Raw genomic sequence first — 12,784 nt, forward strand, 5'->3', positions numbered from 1 at the left:
CACACTTCAACTTTCGGTCTGAGTTACACAATTTCCAGGCTTCCCTGCAGTTTCATCCTCCCCAGCCCTGAACTGTTTACACGGCAACTCTTATCCACAAAGCATCCACACGACGGCTTTCCTCTGTTTGGAAGATGTGGGATGGCTTTGTCCCAAGTTTCTCCTACCTAAGACCCATTTCAATAGGGGACGGAGTCAGCCTATCTGACGATCAGGGATGCAGAGTTGCTTTGTGAGACCATGAACACCCCCTGTCCAATAAACAGTCTTTGGGTGAATGACCCTTTTCCTTCCCCACACGTCCATCACCTGGTAATGATGGTAAACGTGACAGAAGCACCCCACCCCTTCCAGAAACCCCAGGACTCATTTTGGGAAATATTTTCATAATTACAGTCTTTGGAGAAACGGCTGCTTATTTCTTAAACTTATCTGATCTTTTCCAGAGGTAATTTAATGGCGCGTTAAGGGGAAGCCCACCCCGAAATGGTCCTACCTAATTTTAAACCCCGTCTTTCCTCACTCCTGTCCACTCAGCAATCACGCATGTCTTTTCTTAAATGACCCAGGTACCCAAAACATCATTATCTCTCAAGTGTATTTTTAGAAAGTATTTATTTCAAACATTTACAATTTTCACTTTAAATGCAAAGTAGCTGGTAAAAAGAGAAAAACATTGAAAAATATACCATACTGACCCTTTCGCCCCATATACAGACATCAGCCTTTGGGATTTGCTTTCAGGTAATTAGGTAAAAAAATAAAAACAAAAAACTATTATTTCTCTACAAAAAAAAAACAACAATGTAAAGTTGAGGTATTCTATTTAACAGATGTGCGCTCTCCATCCAAATATGGTTTCTCCATTAATTAACAGCCCTGCGACATGCTGTTCCAATCCTTTCCTTCTAAAGTAGATCTTTGTTTAGCATATGTTATAAAACTGACAATGTTCCTTAATAATCATTAAGGTTGCCATAGAAACTGGCTGGCGCCAGGCCACACCGAGGACATGATGCTGGAAGGAGCTTTAGGGGACGTTCAGGAGCGTCTGGCACAGAACCCTAGCCAGCTGGCCCGAACTCCCCACAATGGCCCCACTGCCGGCTGCCGCCTGGGAAAGCCAGGTTCAGTGCTCACGCTCCGAAGGGCCACCGGTTGGCCTTGCTTCTCCAAATTAAGATAAATTTCTCACCAACTTCACTTGAAGCTGCGTGTCCGACTCCTCCCCAACTGGGTCAGTCTTAACTGCCTTCCATGAGGCTTAGCACCAAAGCAGTTGGGTGAGGCATTCCTGAACATTCTGCAGGAAACCCACAAACCATGACCACTCCCAGTCAGCACAGGTGGGCTCCCACCGCAGATTCCACACCTTGAAATGGCGTTTCCTTCCCTCCGGGACAGCACGGAAACCGGGGAGACCCAGTGTGAGCCCAGCGTCTGGTGAACAAACCCAGGGGCGAGGCTCCATGAGAGCCAAGAGCTCTCGGAGATACATTCAATGCCACCCCCTGGACATTTTTAAAAAAAATATTTCATTAATGCTACAAGAATTAATGACCACTTGACTCTAGACCTTGAACCAGCATATTTTCAACTTTTCCCACCCAGCAGGATAAACTGCCATGTTCAACAGAAGTTATCACTGTCCCAACATCTCACATCCGGCTGCGTGGCAGATTGCTACATGGATGTATCAGGTGAGGATAAAAGGCAGCACGTGTGCTGCAGAAACACAGGTAAGAATGACCCGTGGCTTGAAACACATGTTCACTGACCATAGATTCGAGGACACAGAAAGCTTAGGGTGTTTCCCTGTGTACAGTGAGCAAGGCCTACGACCCAGAGAAGACAAATACTTTTCCTTCATTTATACTAGCTTATAAAAACATAAAGGGAAAAAAACCCTCTTCACTACAAAAAAAAAAAGCAGTTCCGTTACAATAATAATGAAAGCAATAACAATTGGAGATCAAAGCTGCCTAGCTCTCGGCAATAATGAGCTATCTGATTTCACATCTCCCGCTAGCTCGGCTCTGCCTGGCTTTGGTAATATTACATGTGGGTAAAAACTTGCAAAGAGTTAAAGAACCGTGGCACAGAATCACCCTTTCTCATGCAGATTCTCATTTTTTATATTTCCCTTTAACAGCATTTTTGCTGTTCTCAAAGAAATTTTACAGAAATAAAGAAAAACCACCTGCCTGACTTTTGTCAACTTAAGATGAGTTGCCGAAAGCAGCAGCCGCAGGGTCTGAAACCTACAGACAAAGCCAGCAACGAAAATCACTACTTGCCCAAGATAGTAACAGTTTGAACCTGGCAAAAAGTAAATAAAACAGGATCATTTTCATCTTTTTTGCCACCTGTCTGCTGCTGGTGGTGGTTTTTCTAAAAGGGTACCTACAGAAGTTTTGTGGTCTGGCAAACTTTTAGTCCGTGGATACACGACTGATTTTCATCACAGCTTCATTCTGGGACACCCCAGGATACTTGAGGTCCTTGTTTGGGTAACCACTAACATCACTGAATTTTCAAAGCCTGGATAGAAAAGTGAGCTGAAATGGTTAGTCAGAGAGTCAGGCCTAGACATTTAGCGGGTGCTTCAATACCAGCTAAATTGAATCAAATTCCAGGAACTAACCAAAAGAGGAAGGCACCAAGGTAAGGGGTTGTTTCTTTTTAATGAATCCCCCTCTGATAACGGAAGGCTCACGGCTCTCAGCGGTGGGGATTTTCAGCTGGCGATCGTGGGAGGCTGGCTTCCCCACATTACACATTACGCCAAGGAGCTGGACACTGTCTCCTTCACAGCTGCCTGGGGGAGTAGTAACAAGCTGCTTTTCCCCTAAATTAGAGAAGAGATAGACTACTTTTTCGCTTGTTAAGACAAAAACAAAATTTAGAATGAAACCAGAGCCTCTTCTCTAATAGGGGAAAATCTTTTTTTCTCCTCCTTTTTCACTTGACTCAGTTTTCTGCTGAACAAAGTTATTGTGCTTTCCCCCCAAGTTATTTATATACTGACACTCAGCTAACACTGGCTCTTCCACCCTCTCGAGATAAAACAGTCAGCAGTTTTTAAATACCAGATTAAAATACATTCTTGCCGGGTTCTTTTGTCTTTTCACATAAATATTATCTTCCCTAGTTACTCAGGCTCAGTTGAAACAAAATAAACAAAGCTGGAGGAACACAATTTTGATCTCACCCCTGGCAGAGGCCCCTCCCAAAGCCAGTCCTCCTTTCGGGGCGCAGGGGAGGGGGAGGATGGAGAACTCCGGTTTGCAGAGGCCACGTCCCCCTCAGCTCCGTTACCATCAACGTGGGACCCTGTCCCCACTCTCCTCTCTCCTCCCTGCTTCTCTCCTCCTGAAGTCCTGGGATCCCAAGGAGGAAACTGAGCCCATGCAGTTGCTGCTGGATTCAGCAAGCGCCTAGGATTATCATTCACAGTTAGTAAAACGCTAATGAGGAACTAATCATAAATCCATTTCAAACCATCAGGCCCTGAGATACCATCCACCTCCCTCTCCGCTGTTTTCAGGTGGGGGGAAGAACGGCAGGTGAGGGCTTCCCCCAGGCCTCCGTGGTTTAAGAAAAGCCGCCCTCAGGCCCAGAAGACAGAATTGTGAAGGCACGTGGGTTTCAAGAGTTTGAGACTGTGCAGTGGGCCAGGGGACGGGTGACTGGGGGAGGGGGGTGTCCTTAGCTGGAAATCCATCCCACCTGCCTGAGGGTGCAGCTTGCAGAGATCTGTCGGGGTGTGCAGGTGGCCAGTGGCTTCTCCACACCAAGCCAGGGGAGTCCAAGGTGTCTGCGGCCGCCCGGCTCTACCTGAGCGTCCAGTAGAGTCTGACACCACTCCGTTCACAGGGCCTGAGTTCACCCTAACCGCTGTAAGCAGGCCATTTGGGGAAGGGTATTTCCAACACTCAGCCACCTCTTCCTTCTGAACAGATGCAGCAAACCTATTTTTACCCAGCGTAGAACCTTCTGTGAGGCCCTCCTGTAACTGTGAAGCCAGAGGCCCCACGCACCTGAGATGAGCTGGAATGGCAGTGAGAAGCATCTTTTGCTAAAGCCAGCTTTTGTTTCGTCATCCACACAGTTCAGCAGGTCTGACACCACAACCTGCCAGGTGCCACCCAGCCAGCTATCTGGGGAAGAAGTAGTCTCTGTTGCTGATGTCATAGGGGCTCTGTGGGCCCCTGGCATCTGGTCGGCTGTGCCTCGGGGTGTTGTCAGACTCGGGGCTGCTGGGGGACACTGGCGGGGAGATGAGGGGAACAAGCACTGGGGTGGGCTTGGGCCTCTCAGGGACCAGCTGTCCCAAGGAATACGGCGGATGCATGCCCGTCTTGCCTTCTTTCAGAGCCTGCAGCTTCCACGTCCTCTTGAACCTTCACAAAGACACACAAAGACAAGCCACACAGATGTTTAGTTCACCCTGTGATGAACATGAGTGAAAAACACCAACAGCTGGCAGCCCTGGTGGGCTGGCACTCTCGGGTTTCAGCTCAAAAGATGGATAACTATTTATTCCATCAGCCGTTTTTGTCACCAGGGATTATACAATACTCTGAAGAGTTGGGGGCTTCAAAAACAGCCCAAGAGAATAGGTGTGTATTGCAGGTCCAATCTACAAATGGGGAAACTGAGGCACACGTGGCCTTGAATGTCCCTTTATAGCACCGAGAACTTAATTTGTCCTATTCCAGAGGATGCCCATAGGTATACATCATCAGTCCCAAATCCATTTACTTAAAAAAGAGAGGATTCTTTCAGAGGGGAAGGAAAATGGGTCTCAGTCAAATTAAGGCTGGCAAGAGACAGATTGTTTGCAGCTGCCATTTAACAGCAGGAAAAGGGCTGCACTGCTCCCTCAACAGCCCTCCTGCTCCTCTGGCTTCCAACATTCCCACCCTCCCCTCTTCTCCCTGCCCCTCTGGGTCCACTCCCACCATGCTGGCGAGTTCTCACAGAGCCAGCCGTGGGCACCACTCGGGCACAAGTGACTCATCTGACAGGAAGGTCGATGTTAAACAGGAAGGAGATAGGCATCTCTCTGATCACAGCTTCGTTCACACTGCTCCGCACTGGGCCCGAAGCCAGGGCTCAGTAACTGAGAAGTCACTTGACAGCCCAAAGAAAGATGAGACGGTGATAGCAATCTTCAGAGGTACAGTCAGGTCTCCCTGATGAAGGGGCCGTTCAGCTTCTCCAGGGCAGCTCACCTCCTTCCCCCGCTTCCCGCTTTGGTGCCCACTAACTTACTGCTTAAGAACCCCAAAGTGGGGGGCTGGCCCCGTGGCTGAGTGGTTAAGTTCGCGCGCTCCGCTGCAGGCGGCCCAGTGTTTCGTTGGTTCGAATCCTGGGCGCGGACATGGCACACTGCTCATCAAGCCACGCTGAGGCAGCGTCCCATATACCACAACTAGAAGGACCCACAACGAAGAATATACAACTATGTACCGGGGGGCTTTGGGGAGAAAAAGGAAAAAAATAAAATCTTTAAAAAAAAAAAAAAAAGAACCCCAAAGTGGGAGCAAGGTGGTCTCGCTCAATGCCACCAAATGTCAGCTACTCCAGGAAGGGCTGGGAGGGAGGAGGGGAAACCAATGTCAAAAACAAGGTTTAGGGATTTTCCTTGGATTTCTTTTTATATCGACAGGCTATTCCTGTGCTTATTATGATAAATAATTGATAGTTGGCTCCAAATCTGCCATTGGCTCTTAGCCTGCTATCCAAATGGAATAAACAAGCTGCAAAATGTCACTTCGAGCTTCATTATTCAGGCACCACACAGGCAGGGAGCCCAGCAGGGGTGCTGACTGGAGCTTTGCTGGGTCCCTGGGTGGAATTCTCCTCCCTCGTGAGAGGACAGAGTCATTACACTCTGGATTGCAAAATATCCAGACTCTGTCCCAGGAATTCCACTTCTGGGACTATACCCTAAGGAAATAAAATAGCTATGGAAAAAGCCTTACGCATGAAGATGTTCAACACAGCGCTGTTTATAAAAGCAAAACAACAACACCAATGCCCAATAATAGGAGGTTGGTTAAATGAATTTGGGTATATCTGAGTAATGGAGAAGTTAGCAGCTAGGAAAGTGAGGTTTACAAAGAATTTGTAACGTGAAAAAATTGCTTATTTTATAATTAATGCTAAATTTAAAAGGCAGAACTCAGAGTTGTAGATACAGAAAAATCATGGTTACATAAAAACAAACAAGAAGAAACTATGCAGAGGAAAAAGACTCAGGAAATTCATCTAAATATAAAGTGTTCTTGATCTGAGTGTTGATTACATGGGTGTGTTCACTTTGTGAAAATTCATGGAACCATACACTTATGACGTGTGCATTTTTCTGTATGTCTGTTATGCTTTGATCACATTCACATTTTAAAAATTAACAGTGGCTGTCTTTGGATAATATACGATTTTTTTCCTTCTTTCTATTTGTCAGTACTTAGCAAATTGCCAGTAATTAGCAAATAATTATATATCACGTAATTTTTTCTTTAAGTCTTTGTTGATGTTACCTAATATGAAAAGCAGTCTCTGCCCTCAGTTTTTTTTCAAAGCAACTGGATACGTAACTGAGAAAGATAAGCTTTCCTGCTTTTGAAATATTTTGAGGAGTGAATGAGACCTTTTCTGAAAATCACTAAGCTCCAAGGGGCCGCTGAAACCAGCAGCCTGGGGGGTGTCCACAGCCGGCACTGTCCTGACCTGGGCAGGGGTCTGAGCAGGGCCTGGGGCTGGAGAGGGTGCCAGGAAGGTAGAAGGAACCCACAGCTGAGCTGTCAGACTTCATCTGTACCTCAGCCTCCACCTTTCCTCTATTTTACACATTTGGGCTTCAGAATGTTTTGTTTAAAGAAAAGGCTCCGCAGCTAAAAGAAATTTTTTAAAAACAATCATAATAATCCTTACTCTTTTAAAAAAAATAAGGTGTAAAGACTAAGACCTAGCAAGAGGAAGTGACCCCACCCCCAAGGCCACAAGGGTACTCACGGCCCCCAACCACTTCCGTGGCCCAAGACACCAGGAAAGCCCCCTGTGGAGGTGGCAGAGTCTGTGATTTTAAAATATTGGAATGAGACTCTACGTTTAATACAAAACCATTTAAATCACAGGCATATACATAGGGAGTCCTCACCTAATAGTCCATTCTAAATAAACGTGCAGAAAACGAATTTTCTGCTGTGAGAATCCTATTTTCCCAGTGCCTGATAGCATAAAATAGAGAATCGAGGGGCCATAGGAAGCGGGGTGCGGAGAACTGGCCCTGTAAGTTATAACATCCATTTAAGAAGATGGTATACCTTTTTCCAATGGCATATTTAAATTTTTAAAAATTATCACTGACGTCGGGGCTGGCCCCGTGGCCGAGTGGTTAAGTCTGTACGCTCCGCTGCAGGCGGCCCAGTGTTTCGTTGGTTCGAATCCTGGGCACGGACATGGCACTGCTCATCAAACCACGCTGAGGCAGCGTCCCACATACCACAACTAGAAGGACCCACAACGAAGAATATACAACTATGTACTGGGGGGCTTTGGGGAGAAAAAGGAAAAAATAAAATCTTTAAAAAAAATAAAAAAAATAAAAAATAAAAAAAAATTATCACTGACGTAGCTGGAAAAATATTTAGGAAAATACTACGCTTTGCTAGAGACAAAATAAATGTATTAAAAAGAAAAATATGGTATCATGGACTGGCAGGATGGACTTCAACCGGCCTCTCACATTCTGCCTGATGTAATGTGGCCATTCCAACGGTCACTGTGGTTCAGCCATATTGGCACTCCCAGACTCCCATGGTGTCTCTAAGCTTGTACCCCTCTCTTGATACGAGGGACTTTGGGAGTAGAAGGGTTTTTATCACTTGAAATAACTGGCCTCTTTCAAGTAAATTTGCCTTCTATAGGAGAAAATGGAAACTCACCAGGCTAGGAAATAAATTACTGACACATTCTCAGCACAGGGCATTTGCCCTCTTTGTGCCTCTGGAGACTCTGGTTGTGGAGCAACCAGCCAGTGTCCAAGCCCCACCAGCAGGACTGCGATGAGCGCTGTGGTCAGTTCTCAACCTAACACTTCTCTGTTAGTGGTTAACAGCACACCAAGATGGCGCTGCTCGTTAACGGTGCCACTGGTCAACAGCGCATTGATAGCACAGACTGGGGCCAGCTCTTAGCTGACAGCAGGCTAGGACAGTGGGCAGGGACTTTCAGGACAAGAGTTCTAGTTTTGGCTCTGCTATTAACAAGCTGTGTGTCCTTGGGCAAGTCATCTTACCTCTCAGGGCTGTTTCTTTATTTGTAAAATTAGAGAATTTGACTAAATGACCCCTAAGGCCCTATTCAAAGAGCATGAGCTTTGGGTTTCAATCTTGGCCTTACCCTTACTAGCTGTACTCATGCCACCTCATTCGGCTTTAGTTTCCTCATCTGTGAAGTGGAAATCATGATATTTACTCTATAGGATCTCCGGTAAATTATGAGAAAGGCCTGTTGAAGCCCTACTGATATAGAAATAGAAATAGAACACAGAAGTCTGTGCCTGAGGTGAGGCAAGGAATCCTTCAGAAGGCAGTAGGAAGACCTCTGACTGTAGGCATGGCCCCCACTGGCCCAAAGGTAGAGAAGGTATGGAAGGCTCCTACAAGGAGCTACCTCTATTCATTAGGAACTTTATCTCTTGCACACCCTTTGGAAATTTTACTCACTATTTCATTGGAAAATCAAAGTAAAAACAACCCTGAACACAGTTTGAGTTGTCATCTTGCTAATCTTCCAACCCAGACCACCTTGGTGGTCAAGCTAGTTCAGGGTCACTGTGAAGATCCAATGAGCTAATGTGTGGAAAGCTCCCTGCCAAGGTCTTACCCTTCCTTCCTAAACACCCTCAAAGCCCACCTCTCACAATCACCAACTAGAGTCCCTTGAAAGTTACACACGAGCTAAGAGAAAGGAAGGTCAGGGGGAAGTTTCTCCTCCACTTGTATTATCATAATTAACCACTGCCCAAAGCCAGGGCCCAGTCTGACTACTTTTAGGCCTTCAGCATATGTGAAATTGCGAGCTCCTGCTGTAAAATCCTGAACATCGTAAGTTTTCTTTATTGTCCATTCACTGGGACGACTGTTAGCTGATTATTCTGCATCCTTGGGAGTGAAAGATAACACTAATGATCGGATGGAGAGAAAGACTGAGATGAAACGAGCATTGTGCTGCAGCGGCCAGGACACCAGCTCAGCCTGAGTGCTTCCCAACCATGGCAGGGGAGAGCACTAGGACCCAGCACTTAAAGGTGACTCTCTAGGTCTGCTTGTTTTGAGATATGGAATATTCCTAAGGAGGTCTGGCCAGGTACCTCAGATTGACCTGTGTACACACTTCTGTTGTGGTGCTTCTCCGTGGTACTGTCGTCATTTTAGTACGGCTCTTGGAGGAGAGGAAAGGTCATGTTCCATTGTAATCCCAGAGCCTAAGGTGTTTCTTCAGTACCTAACACACAGTCTCTCCCTCAGTTTTCACAACCAGGTCTTCCTGGTTCTTCTCCTCCCTCCCAGGCCACCCCTTCTTACCCCTTTCTCAGTTCCTCCTCCTCTACACAACTTTTCTCTCCCATGGCTCCAACTACCATCTACACGCTGGCAACAAGACGAATTGTCTGCCAGACACGTCCACTTGGGATTTTCTCAGGCTCCTCACACTCCATGGTTCCAAATAGAATCACTGCTCTTCCCTCAGCTCTTCTTCCTCTAGTGTTTCCGGTTTTAGTGAATGACACCACCATCTGCCCAATTGCTGAAGCCAGAAGCTTGAGGTCAGACTGACTCTTCCCTCTCCTTCATTCTCCTCATCTAATCTGTCATCAAATCTTGTCAATGTTACCTCTAAAACATGTCTTGAATCCACTCATGGCTCTCCAACCCATTGCCACCATCCTAGCACAGGCAAAGCCAGCTAGATAAGAAAATGAGAACATCACAGGGCCACCCCCAGGAGCCATCTCACCTCAGGACAATGCCAATGCAGAGGAGCGTTCCAAAGGCCAGGCTTCCTCCAGCCACCAGGAATGTGGGCAGTGATGTCAAAGAAGAATCTTGCACTAGAAATAAAAAGAAGATGAAGAAAAAGAAGAGGAAGAGGAGCAGAGGAAAGAAAAGAAGAAAAAAACCCCACTCAGCTGGTGCTGTCAAAAGCCTCAAGACTTTTGGAGAAGTCTGGAGAAGGAAACACGCCTGGAGAAGGAAACAGCTCTGCTAACCATCAGGCCACTTAAGAGGCTTGCCAGTTTTCTGGCCAAAGCCAACACTGGAAGAGTCACCCCCAGCATAATTCTGAAAGACCCCAGGATTCCACCACTTGGCAAGAGGTACACCTCAAGCTCAGAGCTTCTGAGCTCCTGCGGCCAGCCACAGACTCCCACTCACTTTCAGAGTGACTTTTCTAGTGGCGTTCAGCCTGCCCCTACAAGGCATAGAGGGGGTGCAAGAAACAGAAGCTTTGGGGACCTCACTGATGGCAGCTCCATTGAGGACGACATCAGGGAGGCTCAGGTGCTTTAAATCAAGTATTTGGGTGCAGTTTTCTCCATTGAGGTGTCATCTCTTGCCAGTCTCCCCACTTGGTACTCAAGCCCCAGCCATACAAGCTTCACTCGTTCTTCCACAGGGCACGTTCTTTCTCCTCCAAAGGCGCTCCATATATTCTCTCTTCTCTCCTGGAATGCTCTGCCCACCTTCATGGCCCCCTTGGCTATCCAGTCCCACCTTGGCCTTTGGGTCTCAGATGAGGTGATGTCACTTCCTTTGAGAAGTGGCCCCACTCCAAGCTGGGTAAGTGCCCCACCTGGTGACTTCTCCAGCTCCACCTCTATACTGAGCTCCCTGAATACAGGGACCACATGTGTCTCTTTCGCTGTTACTCTCCCAACTGCTCACCCAGTGCCTAGCACAAAGCAGGCTCACCAAAATATTTCTTTGAATGAATGAAAGAACAAACTAGCTTCACAAGCAACCATGTCCTTCCACGGAAAGCTCCTGCCCACGGCTGCCAGAGGGAGACCCGGACTGGACAGAGAGTACGTCTAAGCCAGACCATCAATCTCTCCTGCTGAGAAGGCAGATACAGTCATGCGCCACTTAACAACAGGGCTGTGTTTTGAGAAACAAGCCATTAGATGATTTTGTCATCTTGTGAATATCATAAAGTGTATTGAAAGGGAACAAAATTTGGCACCCCAAAATGAGTCTCTTTGACATGAGGATTATTTTATGCTGATTATTTTTAAGAAACAAAAGACTCACAAAGTTTTCTGGTTACCTCCCCCTAAGTGCCTAAAAGAATTCAGATTAAAAAAACCCATCTCAGGAAGCGAGCTACCACCTTAGAATATTGTGAACCAGGTGGTAGACAGGGAGGAACCTCGAAAAGCCTGTTTTTTGGGCTTCCCTCTGTGTTCTACTGTTTCTGTGCAGCCAGACAAACACTTATTTTCCAAACATTTGCTCCTTTTCACCTACCTGAATTGCCTTCCTTCCCTTTGAAGTCTCTGACTCTCCCCACCCCCAACATCTTCCTTTGTCTTTAGCTGAGGATGGAATTCAAGGGGAGGGCTTCGGCCATTTGGGGGAGTTACTGGGTTTTCCTGGGTTTCTCCCATGTATACATGTTATTAAACTTTTGTTTGTTTTTCTCCTGCCAACCTGTCTCATGTCAATTTAATTATTAGATCAGAAGAAACCAGAAGGGTAGAGGAAAATTTCTTTCTTCCCTACAGTGCTTACACAAACCTAGACGGTATAGCCTACTACACTCCTAGGCTATACGGTACTAATCTTATGGGACCACCGTCATATATGGTCTGCTGTTGACTGAAACGTCACTATGCAGGGCATGACTACATTTGCAGTCCCATGGACTCGGGATTCAGGTCCTCTGCCCCTGCTGGTGAAGATGCCGCCTGCCAGTCATCACTTCAGGTGCCCAGTGGATGCAGGCTTTGCCATGAGTCCAGATTGGGAGGCAGCATTGACTGCAAGAACAGGTTTCTCTGAGTATGTCCCACATCTCTTGGCAGACAGCCATTTAAAGGAAGCAGTATGCTTGGCTTACCCATTTACTAGTATTCCATCACCTTATGTATTTGTTCCTTCTTTTGTTCAACAAATATTTATTCACTGTCTATCACATGCCAGTCTTTGTTCTAAGTCTCATGGTTACAGAGAAAAGGATGACAGAAAAGCCTTCCTGGATCTTACATTCTAATAAAGGGATACAGACAAACAAGTATGTAATATGACATCAGTAATGACAAGGGCATGATGAAAAGCAAAGCACAGGATAGGGAGAGAGTGACAGCGGGGAGGCTCCATCACATGGGGTAGTGGGGAAAGGCCTCCCCAAGAAGTGGGTATTTGAGCAGAGGCTTGGATGTATAAAGGAGCTGGCCACCTGGAGGCTGGGGGAAGAGCATCCAGGCACAGCAAGCAGCAAGTACAAAGGCCCTGAGGTAGAGCATGAGTGGAAGAGCAAGGAGGGAAGAGTGGGTGAGAGAGAGAATGGAGGCGGCGAGATCTAAAGATAGGGAGCCCCATTCCATAGAGACTGGGACCTCTGTCAGGACTCTGGCTTTTATTCTAGGGAAGATGGTGTGAGACAGGGACAGCTTAGATTTGTGTTTCAAGAGTCGTTCTGGCTGCTAGAAGAGGAAGAGTCTGTTCGAGGTTAAGACTAAAAGCTAGTGAGCCAGCAGGCAGCTCCT

The 12,784-nt window shown here is 46.7% G+C and overlaps 1 protein-coding gene across 7 annotated transcripts in view; it reads right to left on the minus strand.

The window, feature by feature from the left end:
- IL6R (interleukin 6 receptor) overlaps positions 1-12,784 on the minus strand; it is a 61,220-nt gene that overhangs the window by 8,100 nt on the left and 40,336 nt on the right. For 4 of the 7 annotated variants that reach the window (XM_005610076.3, XM_070268118.1, XM_070268121.1 and 1 more), the window contains exons 9-10: positions 10,033-10,126; positions 599-4,403 (exon numbers count right to left, since the gene is read on the minus strand). In XM_005610076.3, coding sequence (XP_005610133.1) covers positions 4,157-4,403; positions 10,033-10,126 — 341 coding nt within the window. In that variant the 3' untranslated portion in view covers positions 599-4,156. Of the gene's footprint in view, positions 1-598; positions 4,404-10,032; positions 10,127-12,784 lie in introns of those variants that run through there. The other 3 variants (XM_070268122.1, XM_070268120.1, XM_070268125.1) reach the window with 2 other exon arrangements.

Source organism: Equus caballus, chromosome 5 (genome assembly GCF_041296265.1).
Source record: "Equus caballus isolate H_3958 breed thoroughbred chromosome 5, TB-T2T, whole genome shotgun sequence".
Classification (NCBI taxonomy): Eukaryota; Metazoa; Chordata; class Mammalia; order Perissodactyla; family Equidae; genus Equus; species Equus caballus.